Genomic DNA, 20,076 nt, shown 5'->3' with positions numbered 1-20,076 from the left:
TTTTACCTAAAACTCTGATCCGCCACTGTAACTCGAATAAAAATGAATTGATCTCCTCGAAAGGAATGCTGGGATTGATTTTGGGGGTTTAGTCCATGAGCTGTGATGGTCCACCGTGCACTCCTCCCACTCATCAACTTCATGATGATTTTTATGTGCCTTTATAGTAGAATACTGACAATATTCCCCCACCCCTAAAAACATTATGAAATAAAATACTCATTCACAACATACCAACACTGTAAAATTCACATTTTTTTGGCATTTATATTTAAAAGAGTAATCAAGGGAACCAAGGTTATAGCAGTAATCAAAAGAATGCAATCCAGGGACAAAGACCAGACATGGAAAACAGACACACACAACAAAGAACATAAAGAAACTAAAATCATACATACAAAGCAACAAAAGTAAATGAGCAACTCGGACTCCACTAAAAACTGGGAGCATGGACCAGGTGCACCGGTAGGGTAAGCGTCATCTGCTTTTCTAGAAACACCCGCCGAGTTGCTCATAAAAAGTCAAGTCCGGGGTAGACAAACGAGGAAAGGAAAACTATGGCCCGTTGAATACATCAGTTTTCATGGTGTTGATGGATACACCATAACGATCCACGATATATCCAACGTATCTATTCACTTCAAGGGTCTTAGCTTTTATCGTTTTGAGGATACAATTATTATATAATAGTAAAATGGTAATTTTCAGAATTTCAGATTTTCTTCCATTTGGCTTGATTTTGTCAATTTTTTAAAATACTTTAGTTCAAACTAGACTTAAGATGCCACGGTATCATTGTATAGTGTCTTAGCTTTCAAATCAGACCAATCAATAAATATATATATATTTGAACGGTTTCAAATCGATGAAGGTGAAAAATTGACATATCCCTACCAGAGAAAAAAATAACCTCAACTTGAAGCAAATGCTGATTTTAAGCATATAAACAGTGTAAAGAAGACAACTTGGGCACTATTGTTACAAATATCGATATATCCAACAAATCTGATGTTTTCATGCTCTTTATTCTCTGTTTCAAGGGTACACCCCGAAATGTGTAACCCTTACCCGTACCCGTATTGAATTTCCCGTACCCAAAGCACTATATCACCGATTTTTCTATGATTATTTAAGAATATTTTATATTAAAACTTGGTCACAAAGTTCTGAATGGGGTTTTAAATCAATTGAAGACAAAACTAATCGAAAATAAAATTATGAAATTTTCAAACTCAATCGATTCTAGGTTATTTCTCAAAAGTCCCGAAATGTGTAACCGGATTTCGAAGTTACCGCACCAAAATAATGTCTATTTCTCATTTTCCAGTCCGAATTTTACGTTTTTCTGAATTTCAGACTTTGGATAACGTTTTGAAAGATTTGATATTGTTTTTGAAAAAAAAATGTCGGAGTTTGAATTCCATACCGTACTGTTGCACGAATCTCCGTACCAGCAAAGAATGTATACGATCTTCTCTAGAATGACAAAGAAAGTATCATAATTGAATCTAATGCGACCCTTGACTAATTTAAAAAAAATATTATGGTGTTTTAATGTTAAATATATAATTGAATTGTACAAATATAAATAACAAAAACACTGGACTTCGAATTTGGGTACGGGAATGTTGGGTTACAAATACGTACTTTTGAAAACTGAAAATCGAATAAAAATCAAATTTTCGAAAAACATTTTTAAAAATTATTGATTCTATCCTAGCCATCATGTCATTATGTAAATATGTACAAATTATCAGCTGGTAACATCCCGCAATAATGAAGAAACCAGTATAAGAATATTTGGGTTTCGGGGAAAAATGGTACGGGTACGGGTTACACATTTTGATTAGTACCAGTTTCAAGGTCACAATAATGACTTTAACTAAAAAAAGAAATGGGAATTTTCGGAATTTCAGATTTTCTTCCACTTTATCTGTATGCAAATGTTGTATTTCATAAATACTAAATATTACATGTCAAAATCTGTGTCACATGCTGTACCAACATGATACAGCATGCGATACAGATTTTAATATGTCATGTTCATTAAAACATATATAACAACCAGTTTTCAAATATGGTCTGTGAATGGGTGTGATATAAGGTATGCGGTATAGACCTAGGGTGTGATATAGGGTTTAAACAAACAATTATAATGCATAAACAAAAGTTATATTTTAATCGAATTATATGATACAATACATTCACAAACACTTTAATAGCATCTAAGCCTTCTCATAAGCTGGAGTGTTGAATTATTAATCATATTCAAGATATGCCTCATTATGAACATCGTTACTTTAAATACACAAATCGGATCCATAACCTGTTGGAGCTGTAATTGTGAGCAAGAAGGTTAAAGTGTATCTACACATTAAAATTTTCTTAATACACGAACTGAAGAACTGAACCCATTATCGATTGCCATGGAAATTTATCCAAAAATGATGTATACAGTTCAACTGCCTTTATCAATCACCACGCACATATTAAACCGGATAAAATTTATATTATACATGCCTTTCTATTTCAACATTTGTTGAATTTGTCATTCCCAAATTTTATTTGAGAGGGTATAACTACTGGGCATTTTATATGGTTTTCTTTTCCCATGCACGGATATATTTTGGTAATCGTTTTTGCATGTGGGTCTGAAGACACTCTTGATGAATTGTGGGAGCTCATATTTCTAGTATAAACAAGGACACACTTGACATCTTCCCGAGTTTGTTTTTTACAAAAAATTGACTTTGACTCTTCAATCAAACCACTCTAAAAACAAATTGTGTTCCCAGTTTTCTTTTTGTATCTGAATACCTGGCGTAATCATGAACAATAAACAATACTTCAAATGTGATTAAAATCAAATGTAAGGACTTTTGTAAGCTCAGGAGAAGAAAACATAAAATGGCTACCTAACATACTCAAAATTTATTTTCCTTAGGGAAATAAAATAGTCAAAATTATCCAAGAGGAGTATGAATTTTCATTTCTTTTGGTAGTTCAACAGCATGGTAATGCTGTCCGTATCAGTTAAAACAAAATGCTGCCAAATATCAATGGACGGAAAATATTCTAACGGCTGTTATGTTTATGGTCAGTCCCTCTGATTTTACTTGCAAGTAAATTTAAATTTAATGAGGCAGACCTAGGGAAGGGACACAACTCTTAAAAATAATTGGAACGTTTGTATTCAGCATTTTATATCAATCTCATGTAAGCATCACAATAACTTAGATTGATTTCCATTCTGTTTCAAATGAAAGCTCGATAGGCATTGGTGAAATTGAATATGATACAAACATATCACTAATTTCAAGAGTTGTGTCCCTTACCCTAGGTCTACCTCCTTAAGTCGTGATTTGTGAAACATTGTGTGCTTCTTGTTTTTTTTTTCTATTTAATTTTTGTAATTCATGTTGCGGACCAAATCCTTTTGTGGTGTTGGCGCTGGAGTAAACATTTTAAAATGATAATTTTTTTTATGAGAACAGGTGTCATTTCGTTTTCCAAATGATACCTGTAGGTGTGTGGGGGTGGGGTGTGTGTGTGTGTTAATAATGTCATATTTTTGAAGGAGAGACAACATGGATTTACCCTAACCTCTCCTGACAAAATTAATAATACAACACTAAAACGGATCTCACTTTTTTAAAAATTTATTTTTTCTTTCTTTTTAAGAACATTGACAAATGACAAGTCCTCGCCACTCTGACAGTCGTAAACTTTAACGACATTTAGTCAAAGAGACCAAATCCCATGTCATCATCAGACTCAGATTCTGGCTCTGCCTTTTTCTCTTCCTTTTTGGGAGCATCAGAAGCAGCGGCGGCAGCAACTGGGGCTGCAGCTACGGCAAACTTAGAGGGATCAGCAAGGTACTCCTTTGTCTGAAAGAATAGAGAAAGAAATGCAGCCATTAAACACAACAAAAAAATCAATAAAACATGTCATAATAGCATCAATTAACTCAATGCTAAAGTCCAGTGTCAATTTTCATTGTTATAGGTATAAATAAAGCCAAGACCATACAACATTAATTGGGATTGCTGAAAGGTGTTATTCAGATTTTCAGTTAACCTCATTCAAAAGGACACTATGGTCCAATTGTCTGAAACTCTAGCCTAAAAGGGGTCATCATTATAACACCTTTTTCATAAAGCAAATCAGTATAAATTTGTAAAAAAAAAAGTAATAAAATAAAATAACAGTCACCAAAAACAAAACCCTTTCATAAAGAATACGAAGTCATGAGGTATTCTCCCACTTATACATCAAGTCAATATTGGACAGCGTCCGATGTTGCTTACAATGAATGTCCTATCTATGGAAGGCCACATTCCATATTTAAAATCAATCTATTTATTGGGAGCTGAGATTTTTGTGATGAAAATTTTCTCCATCATTCCATAAAAGAGGTACATTTTCTAATTATTTTAAAAATAAGTCTATGTGCAGAGAATTGGCACAATTTTGACGGTCACAAATGAATGTTTGGATGTCTTAAATGTATAGTGTTACTGACGGTGAGTGACCAAAAAAAAAAAAAAAAAGTACTGTTATATTCTAAGCAGTGTGATGAAATACATATCAGATTTTGGCCTACCTTTTCAGCTTCTTTGAAGGAGAAGTCCGTTGCTATAGCAACAGCCAGTAACCTCTTGAATCCATTGGCAATTGAGTGGGGTGCGGAGGCCAGAGTTGGGTACCCGATGGCCAGAGATATCGAAGCTATATTTCTCACTCCCTGTGATAGAAATGAAATTGTTTAAAATAAGGACTAATTCATTCATATACAGTAATTTTACTTAGAGTGGTCCAAATTCTAATTTCTATGACATTTTAAGTCAGATCCCAAAATGACAATTCCATTGTACATGTATTCCAATGGCTGATTAATTATCCTAACATAGGGTATGATCAGTAGAAGTGCATTTATGCACATGTACTTCATACAGAGTAAGCCAAGAGGACTCATTTTTCTATTACATACATCAAGCAACTTCACAATTTGAAAGGTTCTAAAAACCCGACCAACTTCATTTTTCCACCATTATTTCAGCAAAATAGTAATAAAGGCAGCTTCTCAGAACTAGAGGCAATTATGATACATGATCTTACTCAGGAATTGAACATTTAAGTATTTCTGGATTTGCCAAGTAAAGACTCACAGTTGGCTTGCCGATCAACATGGTCCAACCTTTTATTTTTATGCCTTGTTATTAGAATCAGCTTAGCAAGAGTAATCATGGGAACCAAGGTTATAGCGGTAAACCTAAGAATGTAATCTAGGGACAAAGACCAGACATGGAAAACAGACATAAACAACAAAGAACATTAAGCAACTAAAATCATACATACGAAGCAACAAAAGCAAATGAGCAACTCTGACTCCATTAAAAACTGGGAGCATGGACCAGGAAATTTGGAATGTAAAGAGGTGTCATTCAGATTAACAGTAAACCTCATTCAAAAGGGCACTTTGGCCCAATTGTCTGAAACTCTAGCCTAAAAAGGGTCATCACTATAACACCTCAGAAACAACTTGAAAATCAAATAAGGCAAGTTCTTAACAATTTAAATGGTATGTTTTTTTTTTTTTTTCATCAAAATTTGAAATAATATGAGGCATATATAAATTCAATCTGTGGCTCTTTACAGTTATGGTCTTCAACAATTTTTTTTCTCTAGTTCTTAATCCGTTGCTTCTATATTAAAATAACAGTAGACAAATAAGTCTACTGCAGTAAAAGTGCTTACTGTTAGCACCACTAACAGGTCAATTTTGACTTCCAACACTTCAACTTGATGCATATGAAATTTGAGTACATTTCAAGTTATTTACCTTATTATAATTGTTAAAGAACAATCACCAGTAAAAAAAGCTGACTGTTTTATCAATACTGATCTTAATGATACAAAAATACTTTTAAATAATCTAGAAACAGAATCTTCCACAGTTCACAGTTGACTATCCTAGTTCTACTATCTTTCATTGTTCTCAGCCTAGATCAATATGATAATCTGTTTAAATCCATTGGTGAAATATAATACTCAACTGCTGAGAAGTAATTGGTCAACTAATTATTTTTTTTTTATTTTTGGAACTGAAATCCCTAAATTTTTAGGATAATTCCAAGCTACACCTACCATCATGAACCTCTGACGAAGATCCTCATCCTTGATGTCCAATATGTTGGGTGAGAAAACAGTACCATTATCATATACTGAAAAAAAAAATAGAATAAAAAACTAGATAAAGAGATGCCCCACATTTAACCTTCATACAGCTATATCATGACTTATAATTGTAAAAAGCACTTCGCCAGATGTGTTATTGTGTCTGTAAGACACAAAAATGATGTGGTTTTGAGAAAACTCACCATAGCTGAACGAAACTTAAACTCAATCTGTAACTAATCATGACAGACTCACACACAAAAAAGCAGTCAAATATCTTTGAAAAACTATTTCAATACAATTTTTAAAGTGCAGGGCCCATTATTTTGGTAACACTCAGTGTAGAAAAATGAAACTTATACTCGATTTATAACTGATCATGACAGACTCACATACCAAAAAGCAGTTCAATATCTTCAAGGGTTTACAAAAAAAAATGTGGAAAACTGTTAATTCCATGAAATTTTTAAAGTCCAGGGCCCATATTTTTGGTGAAACTCAGCGTAGTGGAAAGAAACTTAAACTCATTCTGTAACTAATCGTGACAGACTCACATACAAAAAATCAGTTCAATATCTTCAAGGGTTTACAAAAAAAAGTGAGGAAAACCGTTATTTCCATGAAATTTTTTAAGTCCAGGGCCCATAATTTTGGTAAAACTCAGCGTAGCGGTACGAAACTTTAACTCGATCTGTAACTAATCATGAAAGACTTGCATACAAAAAATCAGTTCAATATCTTCTAGGATTTTCAAAAAAAATGTGGAAAACCTATGGGACGGACAGAGTTACGGACAGGGGTAAAACAATATGCCCCCCAACTTATCGTTGCGGGGGCATAAAAACAACCCAGAACATAACTTATAAATTATCCTAATCAGGGAACAACAGGACAGTGGAATTATGCAAAGTAAGATGAAAATTCTCAGTAAAATCAAGATTATGAGAAAAGTGGAAGGAAAACATTCTAGCCTAATAAATGATACATCAGAAAGAAGATTTCTTTTAACACTGGATGTTTTTTGTAACATTTACGAAAAGGGAACTGGATACCCACAGAAATATAGTTGGTTTAGGCAAAAGAATTTTGAGAGTTTACATTCAAGTTTTCAGTTTTCTATTTAAGTGCCAATTGTGCTGCAACTAAAACAAAAACAGAAACAGCAAACAAAAGAATGAAGTTAGTACTCACCTTCTTGAATAAGCAACCCATAATAGAACGGGGAAATCTTCAACATGTTCAAGAGAGTAGACTCGGAAAGTCCGACTTTGTCTCCCTCCTTGATCAAGTTAACTTCATTCTGAAAGAGATAGAGAAAATGTGTACCAAATTACTATCAACTGCCAGAAGTTGAAGATAATAACCATAATATCTCTAATTTTTCATCACTCAAAAACACCTGTTTTTCACAAATTTTGGAAAAGTGATGAAAAATTATTATATTTTGATGAAGTATTCTTTCATGTTGAGCTTATGAAGTAAAGTAACGCTATGTTCAGAAGCTGTTGCACTTGTCAATCTTGTATGTTTGTATCGTAAATTGTTGACTAAATGAAAGTTTTAAAACAATGTCTTATATAGTATCAGTACATGTGCCTAAGCCCTTACCAATCATGTATACCACAACATTTTTTTGGTCTATGATCACCTGTCGGGCCCAACTTGATCACAAGTTAAGAGTAATTTTCTGTCCCAAATAATTTTTAATCCTTTTATTTGGTAAATGATAGCGATGTTATTTGGCAGAACGTTTCCTGGGGTTTACACAGCCATACACACCACAAACATTTGAGTAATGATTCATATCATTGATGCTAAAAATAGTTTTATACTGCATGGGGCTTTAAGGCTAAAAACCACTAATTCCACTTTCCATAGGCTTCTATGCTAATTTCACAATATTCAATGGCTTCTCTGGACTTTACCTTAACTTTAACCTGCATAGGACTATATATCAGCATGATTCTACATATGTCAGCTCACAATCCTCAGAATGGCATGTGGGGTTAGCAGACTTGCAGTGCAGTACTGGTCACCGGAAGTGAAGGGTCTATAAATAGCATGGGAAATCCCAGTGTTTTCACAAGATAGGGGTATACCTAAAAATCATTATGGAGATTAGGCTTCACATCACAAGAAGCAAAATCACCTATAAAATGTACAGAAATGTTTTTCCTTCCAGAAACCGTTTAAATTTTTTAAATAAGGTGAGAACTTTTTTCACAGCACTATGAGGAACAGGGGTAATTTCTGCGTAGGACTATTTTTGCGTACGTTCCAAATGCTCATTGGTTGAATTGGTGGTCTGTAACCTATAGCTACCTGTACATTATGTTGAAATGGGACTATACTTATTGACCAATTGTTGCTTGAAATCATAAATAAATTGGTGAACAACCACCTGCATTGACCATGTAGAAACAATAAATATTTGGTTAACAATACTGACCTGTATGTAATGCCATACTTTTAGCTCGAAAGGGAAAATGTGACAGTTGTAGCAACTATCATGGCATACCAAGAAGCTGTTTGTTTATTCAACACTTACACATTACGATGATAGACATTTTAGAAACAATTTTTTGGTAACTGTACTTTAACTTTCTGATGCCACCATTGTGAACCAAGTTTGGTTTCAATTGGTCAAGTAGTGTCAGAGAAGATTTTTGAAAGAAATGACATTAAAAATGGCAAAAAATCGTTGAAAAAAAAGGCATCAACTCCAACATGTCTTAACGGACTAAAACCAAAATTTGATAAGAGATAGATCTCATTATGCTAAACACTTTTACCCTATGTCAGAATTCAGCTAAACCTAACAGTTTAGGAGATATATGTGAAAAACTACTGTCTGACCCCAATGTTCTATTTTTAGTACCGTCATCCATGTTTTTTCGACGAATCAAAAATCCCCACATCACTTTTATGCAGGATACCCCAAGGAACATTTATACCAAATTTGGTTCCAATTTGTCAAGTAGTTTCAGAGGAGAAGAGTATTGTATAATTGTTAACGACGACCGATGCCAAGTGATGGCAAAGGGAAAATGTGACAGTTGTATCAAATATCATGGCATACCATGAAGCTATTTATTTATTCAACACTTACACATGTCAATGATAGATATTTTAGAAACATTTTTCGTAACTGTACTTTAACATTCTGACGCCACCATTGTGACCAAAAGAGATCATTTTTTCAAACCATACAGCATTTGAGATAATTAAATTTTAAAACTTTCAACATTTTTTTTTAATTAAAACAAGAGGCTCCCAGAAAATAAGTTTCTATGTACAATTATTAGAATAGCAGTTAAAATCACATACAAACCATTACATTGATAAACATTTTTCTTGCTTTCATCTTGTGCTTATACTGAAAATAACCTTAACCTTTTGTACATCCCTACATAAATTCTTAGTGACAAAAAATTACAGTAGCAATAAATTTCCCCAAAAATGTAAGTGTATAAATAGTTGTAAGTTATGATGTCATTAATGTACTAGCAATCAATTTTAAACTGGAAAATTTTATGAAATCAACCACTGATTTCTTTTCCTAAGTTGAGTATTTTAATTGAATATTTGCATGACCTGAATGTATGAAGACCTGTCAATTAATAAAATGCATTTCTCTTTTTCATTTAAAAATCCTATTGAACTTTTTGGTGTCCTAGAAAATGAATATCAAATATCCAAGGAAGTAAATAGGAATCATTTAAACATATCTGACACTTAAATGTTTGAACCTTTTCAGAACTTCTTAGAGGACATGAGTTTAAACATCATTTGTCAGACAAGATAGAGTTCATCATGAAAGGTTTTTAAAATATGTTCACAGAAATACTAAGACACCACCAAAATATGGAGATTTATTGGCAATTTGGGCATTTTCCCACACTTCACTCTATCTCAGGCTACTTAACTGACAATTGTGGAGTGGACTGCTCCAATGATCAGAATAACATTAGCTTTGAATGTCTTGACAAAATATACTATCTGGCTATGCAGGACTCACAATGATAACTTAAGCCTTGATGCTGTCTTGTCGAATAGTTTATACTTGTGTTTCAGACAGCAATTTCAGCTTTATGAAGTGAAATAATTATGTACATACCAAGATTTCAATGGTTCCTCTGGTAATTTTGGTTGGAATCTGCAAAGCCTGGAAGAAAGAGGTCTTTTCTGGTCCGAGCTGGGTGGCCTGGGCTGGCACTTTTACATCACAGGGAGCAACAGCACCAGCCTTAGCAGGGGCTTTTACCTGAAAGAGTAAGCAAAATACGATATCAACTTTTCCTATCAAGTTCTAAATCACTAAAGTAACTTTCTTTTCTTTTCTTTCAATTTTATGTTCACAAACAGGTAATGGTGCTCTTTTCAAATAGCCTTTCAGAACTTCTTAGAGGACTGTTTTGTATACATCACAAAGTCAGCTAGAATAAAATTCATCAATTTGTTCTAGTCTAGGGCAAAAGGCACAATGTATATATGTATTTTCAGGTTATCTTTGAAGATTAAGGTTTCATATAAATTTTGGTTTATCATTTTTATGACCAAAAACCCTCCACAAAATAGCTTTTTGTTGAACATGGAAGTTTTGTTTAGGTGCTCAGACATGGTAACGCTATAGTTCTAATCATTAGGTTCGTTAGGTGTCCTAAGTATTGTCATCACTGCACTTAATTAGAACTGTCTAAAAAATCCAAATAAAATAAAACAAAACAATACATCACTGTAGGTGACACACCCAGCTCCCCTTCCCAGAAACAATATAGGAAACCTCATAGGTGGTTAAGATGGAAAACAACAATCAGACGATTACATAATCAAGACTGAAAAATGGATTGTAATCCCCTAAGCTGTATCAGAGTTGAGGATTTGTAAATGGCCCTTTGACAGTGTTCCAAGACTTCTGGTGCAAGTGAAATTTTTTGTGAGGGAAAGTTTTTTTTATCATGTTCCACTTTCCCTTTTAAAAGTAGAAAATCTTGAAATCAGAAAGCCAACATTAAGCGTTGGACTTTTGTTTGTTTGTTTGTTGGGGTTTAACGTCCGAGCAGCAATATTTCAGCTATATTCAGACAATGAACATGAAATGGATGATGAAATGAACATGAAATGAAAAAAAGGATGGGACACAAGGACAATAGGGTCGACAAACCTTGATTGCCACTGGAAAAAGGGGGGATGGGTAAGGTCGGGCAATTTAGCCTCCTGTGGCGGAGCGCAAAGGTTCCTACTCCTATCGAACACCACAGCAGGGTTCTTTAACATGCGAGGAACGTGGCATCTTTCCCAACACGGTGCACCACTATGGTTTGCGGTCAGGTTGTAACACGCCAGGGGTACCCCATTCCACCACCTGGGGCACACATCCCAGTTGCTCTGTGGGCAGAGCACCTAGCCCCCGGCTAGGTTTCTGAGCACTATTTAGTCGCCTTTTACGACAAGCTTAGTGCTGCTGCAGGCCTATTCTTTTAACACCAGGACCTGCACGGGGCTTAAGCATTGGAAAGTTAATCTTCATTTAGAACTTCCCTGTGAAACCTTAAATTTGGAAAAAATTCTCAACACTGCCTTGGTAGGTGCTCAGACATGGTAACGCTAGATTTATAATCATCATATTCGTTAGGTGTCCTAAGTATTGTCATCACAGCACTGAAATCCATTTACAAAGACACAAGCCAGATGTTCTGATTGCACCAAACAGATGATTAAGATTGTCTTGCTTGATCAAAGGCTTAAGATACTATTCACAGGATGCAGGATGCGTATATATTTGTTTTGAGCAAAAGCAGCAACAAGTTATTATTATAAACTATAACAATGCAAAAATGTAGCACTGGTCGACCTTTCTAGACAATTTCTTTATTGAAAAAGTGTTGGAATGATGGGAAAAAAATAGGCCTGTCACCCAAAAATGGTCATTTTTGACAATTCTTGACAATTCTTTGCCAGATGTCAGATGTTGGGCTCACTCGTATAAAAGTGCATTTTTACCGAAAACCAATAATGTGTACAACAGTCAGCGGTTCTAAGAAGGGTCACTTGTGAAAAATTTGGATTTTTTTTCAAATTTTTGCCAGTTTTGTCTAAAATTGGAAGTGCTTAATTCAAGAGGTTAACATAGTGAGAGTGATGAGGGGCCAAGAAATGAACCCTATACCTAAAAAAAAAAAACAACTTTTAGTTATTGTTTTTGTGGCCAACGTTATTCATGACCTCTTGTTCAGCTCGAATTCACTGTTTTTCATCAATCTATATCAGTTTGAATTAATGTACTCAAATTAAAGCACATTCACACTCCTTGCAGATGAAACAAATTGTACTTCATAAGCTAAAAATAACCAAAAAAAAAAAAATGGAAAAACAACAGTATGGTAAGGGTTAACAGTTGGGTTTGAGTAATTGACTTGAACAGTATTTGCAGACACTGGTGATAGACCTGTCGATACCCTTATTAATGCTCAGACATGGTAACGCTAGATTTATAATCATCAGATTCGTTAGGTGTCCTAAGTATTGTCATCACTGCATTTGTCTCATTTGAAATATGACCTGTTAATGTCACATATATTTGGCTGTATTCAAGGAAATGATCCGTAGAATCCTTGAAGCATTATTTGCATCCTTAAAAGGAAATACCTCTGTGATAAAATATTGTATTAAATTTCGGGAGGCTAACTCTTGTGGATTTCATCAAGTTATCATATTTGAGGGCATCAGTTTGCATTTTCAAAAATGATATTAAAGCGTTGTAGTTTTAAAAATAATTTTGGAGGATACTATTTCTTTTTGCATTTGTCTGTTCATCACCAAATTAGCAAAAATAAGCACACCATGAAAATTAGCATGTTTGCAGTAATAGAATAAAATTAGGGGCTAAGCAATAGCATAGAGCTCCTACCCATTACCTAGAGTTTTATGGCTGTCTACCATTTTGTTTGTTTCAATTTAATTTGACAACACTGTCCTTAAAGACTTGAGGATCATGGTTTAAAGGACATAGGGAAAACTGGACTGCTGATAACAAGTATTCCCCCCAATTAAATCCAATATCTCATAACACTGCCCTTAAAGACTTGACGGTCATGGTTTAAAGGATATAGGCAAAACTGGACTGCTGATAACAAGTATTCCCCCCAATCCATCCAATATCCAATGATGTGCTCTGACATGGTAACGCTAGATTTATAATCATCAGAATCGTTAGGTGTCCTAAGTATAGTCATCACTGCACTTCAGAACAACATCAGTTAGTGATACTTCTCATTCCCCTTCCAAGGATCAAAATAGAATACATGAAAAGTAAACTAGATGTAAATACCAATATAAGAGGTGCACATTGGCATTATGAAATAAAAAATCACTTAAAAATTCCATTAAAAAGTTCCATTCTGCTGTTTCAGAAAAGTTGGGGTTGAAAACTTTGGACAACATGATCCTATAAACTTTCTGTTTTAAATAGGATATGAAAAAGATTAGGAAGATTCACATTTTTCTTCAGTACATTTCATACAAAAGATAACAGCTATTAATTTTGTAAATACTATTTAAATTCCAATAAAATCTATTAACCTTTTTGATTCATGTTTGTACTACAACATGTTTATCCGTTTTCTATAAAAATAAACAACATAATCCTGAATTCGTAAATTTCAACATTAACTTTATGATTAGCTATCATAGATGCATAATCTATAGAGTAGACATTGCGGTCAAAATTGGTAGAACCTATAAATAATCTGTAAAGGTGAAAGCAATTAGACTCAATCCCTGCAGTTTAAATAAATTGTGCTTCTGCTAAGTTTCATTTATTTCCAGCCTTAATAAAAGGGATTTTCAAAATATTTCATTTCTTAGGTTTGATTTATCTTTCACTCAGACATCCCTGTTGGGAGAGTTATTGCCCTTTGCACATAGTCAGTGACAGTGGGTTCAACCATTTCTGGTTCTGACACTTGATGACTATGTACTAGCAACGTCTTAGGTTTTCATCATCATGAAAGAAAATCATATGTATTTTATGCATCAGTTCTTGGGTCTGTCCTTAACGTAATTATGGCGGGTTTAAAATTTAACAATTCTGAGGCAAAAATTATGGCGGATGCAAGTTGGTGAACTGAATACAGTAGCCAAGAGTAAATATTTTGCAGAATTTACTTAAGCATTTTTAGACAGTTATAATGCGCCAAAATTACAAACAATAGGGTATTTCCGATCATAAATCATCTCATTCTTAAATACTAGTAAGTAATCTTCTATTAACCTAAAATAGTTAGGTATAGGTCCTAGTGGCAAAACATGTTAAAACACAAACTTTATAGTACTCAAGTAGCACTCCAGCTAAGAATCATGCAAAATGTGACACATGGTTGGAAAGCTTATATATATATAATTTTTTTTCTATATATTTGTTTAAAATGATTTAGTAAACATAAATTAATATGTGGCTTTTCATATAACCTATGCTCTTAGGAGATAAAATTTGTATGGAATGTACTGTAGAATTCAAAATTATGGGAGATAATTCTCAATGACATTAAAATACAATAGAAACAGTTGAATTTTCAATGTGGATCATCTCCCAAGAGTAGAGAGATTGGAATGAATACTCATACATTTCATCATCTAGACACACATAACAACTTAATACCAAAAATAAAGATCTGTAGCCTTTTTGTCGGTTTATCACATAATATAGAATTTGCATGATTCTTAAAAAAGACTGCTACTTAAGTACTAAAGGTTTATGTCTAAGTCCCTTAATTTGAAGAAAATATGAAGTAAGCCACTCAGACATCCTTATAAGGTAATTTATTGCCCTTAGTACATGCTCAATATCAGTGGGTTCAACCATCTCTGGTTCTGACACTTAGTGAAAATGTACTGGCACGTCATCAGATATTCATCACTGTGGAGTTTAAATGCTTGAAAAACCAAATCTAAACTAGAAAATTTATACCAATAATAAATTTGAAGTTTTGGAATACCGTACCTTGTTGGCCAAAAGGATGTCTCTGACTTCTAGGAGGTCACCTTTCAAGAACACAATTCCTACATTCTGCTTGATGCAAGGCAGTAGTCTGAAATAATACATCACAAGGATTAATAAAATTGTATCATATTAAAATGTATGACACGTGATAAATTTTATAATACTATCATGTCGAGAATTTCTATAATTTCTTAGCATGACTCATTCTATCATTTTAACACCAACATATCTGGTTCATCTTCAAATCAACTACAAATCCACCTTAAATTTTAATAAACTGAGTAGGTGTCAATACTCCAATACATTACATTGACATTTGCACAATAACCTAGGTATGACAGCTACGTTTGTGAACTTTGTCAATTTGAACAATGAAAATTTTACTTGTGTGAATTTAAAACTAGGTTGTCCTTGTGCAAGTAAATTACACTTGTCAGAATTGTAATTTTACTTGTCCAGAGCAAGCCCTATTAATCAAAATTACTTTTCCAAGTCAGGGTTCTTTTCCAGATGTGCTCTGATAGCTTTCCTCATCATGGTGTTCTTTCCCATCAAAACAACTGAAACACAAAAAAAAAACGCAAAGGTTATTACAGGCATGATTTTGGTTTTAAAGAAAAAAGCTAAAAAATATTTGAACACTTTGCACAGCGAGGTGGCCTTATGGCCGGGGGTCTGGGGGCTTCTTTTTGGAGAATTTTGACCTGATGTCCGTACAGGTATGAATGTAACAGTCTTAAATATAACATTTTATAGGGCAATTCAATCAAAATCTACATCCAAGGAGGGCAATGCAGATTTTATTTTTTCTACAGTATAGGTTCTGGGATATCATACAGAGAAAAGGGTTGTTGATTCTGGTAATGGAGAAAAATTGCAAAGGTAGAAGGGTCCAAAATTACTGGTGCTCCTAATGGAATGTAGATTTCAAATGTTTTTCGGAAATTGAAATAAAAAATCAGAATCAGACCGGACAAAAAGTGGAATTCCGCTTAACACGAAAAAAAAATCATGCCCGTTATTAAACAGCCAGAATTAACTTACATGTGCAACAATCTTTAAATATGTATAGATCATTGTAATAGTCAGGCAGATCCTATTGAAACAGCATTATAAGAGAATCGTGTTACTATTGATAAGCAGTAATTAGGTATGTACAGCATATGTATATATATAAAACACACAAAAAACAAAAAAAAAACAAAAACTATTTAATACAGATTTGAAATGGAAAAATTCTGCTTATAAGTGAGCTATCCAAGAAACAGTCTCTTTTCCAGTGAATTTACTTTATTTACAGCTGTAACAAGCTGTTTCCCTATGGCACAAGACTTCAAATTACTCCAATAACGACTCCCAATTTTTCCAAAATTTTATTGAAAATTACAAACATATAAGATAACAGTCCTTGAACCAATCCATGCAATCATTTAATTGTCTAGAAGTCGGAACCCTTCCCAGCAGTTTAAAATTTAGTCCCAAAGATCTGTTTAGTAGGCGAATATATATACAAGTGTTTTTGGGCAGATCCCTAAAAACCTTCAAATTATCCTCCTGTAATACATTATTATGTGCAGCCTTACAAAATGGTCATTAAGATATTATACTAACTAGCTTTTTCTCTCAAAGCTGCCCTGATCTGTTGCATCTGCTTGGAGCCAACATTGTCTGCATTGACGATGAAACATTTGGGATATTCATCCAAAAGTTGCTGCAATTTAAAATGAAACATTGTAACGACAGACAAAAACACACTCCACATCAAATTCCTTTTTAAAATTGGAAATCAAGTGGGAACTGCAGATTAAAAACAATTCTTGCCAATTCAGACTTTAAAATCTTGCATCAGATGCAAAGAAAAAGCAGGTACAACTATTAAGTTTTGTCAGTTTTTAAAATGTAGAGATTCTAAGCTACTCTATCCTATTCTCCTAAAGGATACGGTCAGTTATGCTCAGTTGGTTGATCCATGGCTAATCACATGACGTGAACTATGACAGAATCACAGTTCAGCCATCAAGACCAAAAATCTTCCTCATTGCATAGGAAACTTACACAAGTATTGACATATTGGTACATAACATTTCTTTCAAGTCACACTGACAGGGTTCTAAAAACCTATCTTCTGTCAACCATGGCAGTAAAACTAAGCTAATAAGGGAAATTTCTGTTGAGAAAGTCAAATGAAATGCTTAACTTTTTTGTAAAATGAAGCCATTCTCTTAACTATTTAATGGCTTATAAAATTTTATGAATGTTAAAAAAATCTGGGTATTCCGACCTTCATTTTTTACCCTACTGAAACAACGGCAGGTAATAATTCTAATAAAAGAACAGCCTTCAAATGTCCCTCGCAAAAAAAAAAGTGAGGAAAACTTTAAATTCACTGATATTTTCGGAAATTTCCATAAAAATCATTCAACCATAACCAAAGTCAAACTTAATCTGTAACTTCTCATCGTAAGACTACATACAAAATTTAAAATCAATTGGTGGAAGCATTACAAAAAAAGTTGGACTTAATCTTTAAGTCTTCATAATAAGGCCACATACCAAAAACACACTTATTTGGCAAAAGCATTAAAAAAAAAAAAAAAAAAAAAAAAAAAAAAAAAAAAGAGTAGAAAACGCAGACGGATGGACACCTGGTGTTTCCATGTCCCCTCGCGACATGTCACGAGTGACAACAAGTGACCAGCTGTTAGATGAACAGAACAAATTCAGTACAAACAAACAACAGTACATTTAAGATAAAAGTCCTTTTACCCTCTGTCATCCCATTACTTTTCTGGAATCTTTAAAATGTGACCGTTTTGCTCAGTCGGTTGATCCATGGTTGATCACATGGCACTAAACACGATGATTCAACATCTATAATTAGTCCATCAAACCGAATTAAATCATCATTGCAATGCATCTAACATCACAGAAAATTTTAGATTAGTTTTTTTCTTCTTCAGACTTCCACCAGGGAGAAAAGCCCTATATTCAGATCTTTCCCACTAGTGATCCCATATACTTACAGCAATTTTTATGAAGTAGTTAGACTTCCATGTTGATCTATCTTCCTTGACCATCTTGATGTGGTTCAGGGATTGTACGACGACAGTTTAAAGATAGAAACTATAATGAAACAATAATAAAGAATAAATCACAATGCACTAAAAAATTCACAGTATTAAGTTCTGAAGAATTGTAAATTATTTCAATCATTTAAACATTATGTCAGGTTTGCTCTGTTCCTACCATTTTCTTTGGTGTATACCACTACCCCTCCCTAACCCCCACAAACTTTTCTTTTTTCCAGTAAGGGGGTGCGGGGTATACACTTAAACATTGAGTTTCTACATTTCTTGTCCTAAGACAAAACTTTTGGGAATCGTAAATGAAGTCACAAACAATAGACAACAACGAGCTATTTTGTACTTTTGAGAACAGTTTTAATCAGTATGTGAAATAAAGTTTAACTCCTATTTAATAGTTGTTTTATCCATCAATAACATTTTCTTGCATTACATATATTGTACAAAAAAAACCACGAATAGCTTCTTATTTTTCTCTCAATACATGAAATCCTAATTCAATTTCTTCGTGTGTGCGGTGAAGCATCAAATACACAATAACAGGAGTGCCAACCTGTTCATTGGCCCATTATTATTTAATTATCAAAACACACAAGATGAATATCAAAGGTGAAAACAATTGTTACTAATCCTTTAAGCCGCTTGATGAACTGTTTTCAGATGTCAAATATCAATTCACAAGCCTGGCAAATTAAATCTTTTTATTAAAGGTCGGACTTGACGCCATAATGTTTTAGTGAAATACCTGATTTGTATACGAAAAGGTAATTTAAACATTTTAAACAACTCATTGAATGGATCCAATACATCACTGTAATCAATAAATGGCAGGGAAATATAAAAAAAAATCTTTTACTTAAAAGCTTAATGATGAAAGGAAATTCATTTCAATGTCATCAGAAATGATTTTTAAAACCGGAGTCTAACAGAATATTTTAAAATCCCACTGAAAAATTCCATGTCTGCTACCCATCCGTTCCAAAAGTAACAAGCTCCGCCTTCTCTTATTACGGTTCAAAATGTCAACAAAACAGGGTCTCTCGTGGAAAATTATCGAAACTTCAATAATAAATGTAATTTTTGTAGCAAATTTGGTATCAGCATACAGGAAAATGATTCCAGGATCAAACTAGGTATGTGTGACATGCACAATTTCAACTTGAAAGTTGTTACAAGCGGTTGAAGGGTGGTACTCTGCGGTACCGCTAAATCTCCAACTTTTTGTATGGCACATCGTTCTGACCCCAACCCGACATATCAATATCCAAATAAAAAAGAGGAGGGTTGCAGGGTCAGAGGAAATTCGGCCTAACATGTATATTGATAATGTCATATATACATCTTTGAACATAATGGGCCTTAACCATTACTTATATCTGAGTTTGACTTTGAGCCAAAAAAATATTTGTATTTGTTGAAACTAATTGCAAGGTTCTGACGAACCTTAAGGAAGACACCCAATCAATCGACTTCAGCTTTCTCGAAAGCTAATGTTTAACAATATTACAAGATTAAGCCAATAATTTTTATGGTAGTTTATTACTTAATAAAATCCTGGTTAAAAGGGGGTTGAACGAAAACCACGTGGTCGTGGGAAATTCTGAACTAAAAAAATTATTAAATAAAATAAATCTAAGTTGAGGATTATTAAATTTGATAATCAATTTTATGAATAAACAGATTATTTTTAACAAATTCATATAGAAAAAACTGTTGTGTTGCGTTGAAACTACAGAGAAGAATTTATTACGTCCACACCTTTCGACGAATGGCGAAGAAAAGGACACCACGTGGTTTATTTTCAGGGGAGTT

At 33.7% G+C, this 20,076-nt stretch overlaps 1 protein-coding gene and 1 non-coding gene across 2 annotated transcripts; both read right to left on the bottom strand.

The window, feature by feature from the left end:
* Positions 1 to 3,643: 3,643 nt before the first annotated feature.
* LOC148598957 (large ribosomal subunit protein uL10-like) lies at positions 3,644 to 20,069 on the bottom strand. Its single transcript, XM_088562514.1, has 10 exons — positions 20,023 to 20,069; positions 18,205 to 18,304; positions 16,793 to 16,892; positions 15,666 to 15,741; positions 15,182 to 15,269; positions 10,298 to 10,444; positions 7,372 to 7,480; positions 6,151 to 6,227; positions 4,607 to 4,747; positions 3,644 to 3,890 (listed from the first exon to the last, which is right to left on the bottom strand). The coding sequence occupies exons 2-10, from the start codon at positions 18,256 to 18,258 to the stop codon at positions 3,738 to 3,740; spliced, it is 945 nt and encodes a 314-aa protein (XP_088418640.1). The 5' UTR covers positions 18,259 to 18,304; positions 20,023 to 20,069; the 3' UTR covers positions 3,644 to 3,737.
* Positions 9,930 to 9,998, bottom strand: LOC148598958 (small nucleolar RNA SNORD61). Its single transcript, XR_015918778.1, has one exon. It is a non-coding gene; the product is annotated as a small nucleolar RNA SNORD61 (small nucleolar RNA).
* Positions 20,070 to 20,076: the final 7 nt, after the last annotated feature.

This window comes from Perna viridis, chromosome 14 (assembly GCF_037379345.1).
Source record: "Perna viridis isolate PV_CMFRI_1.1 ecotype Kerala chromosome 14, ASM3737934v1, whole genome shotgun sequence".
Lineage (NCBI taxonomy): Eukaryota > Metazoa > Mollusca > Bivalvia > Mytilida > Mytilidae > Perna > Perna viridis.
The sequence above is the reverse complement of the archived record's forward strand: the minus strand, read 5'-3'. Positions and strand labels throughout refer to the sequence as shown.

What these genes read in the sequence shown, in the direction of transcription:
- LOC148598957 (XM_088562514.1), bottom strand. Translation starts at nt 18,258, where the DNA reads ATGGTCAAGGAAGATAGATCAACATGGAAGTCTAACTACTTCATAAAA. An exon ending in ACTACTTCATAAAAATTGCT is followed by an intron (nt 16,893 to 18,204) that starts GTAAGTATATGG and finishes TTTAAATTGCAG; the next exon opens with CAACTTTTGGATGAATATCC. An exon ending in AAGAACCCTGACTTGGAAAA is followed by an intron (nt 15,270 to 15,665) that starts GTAATTTTGATT and finishes GTATTATTTCAG; the next exon opens with ACTACTGCCTTGCATCAAGC.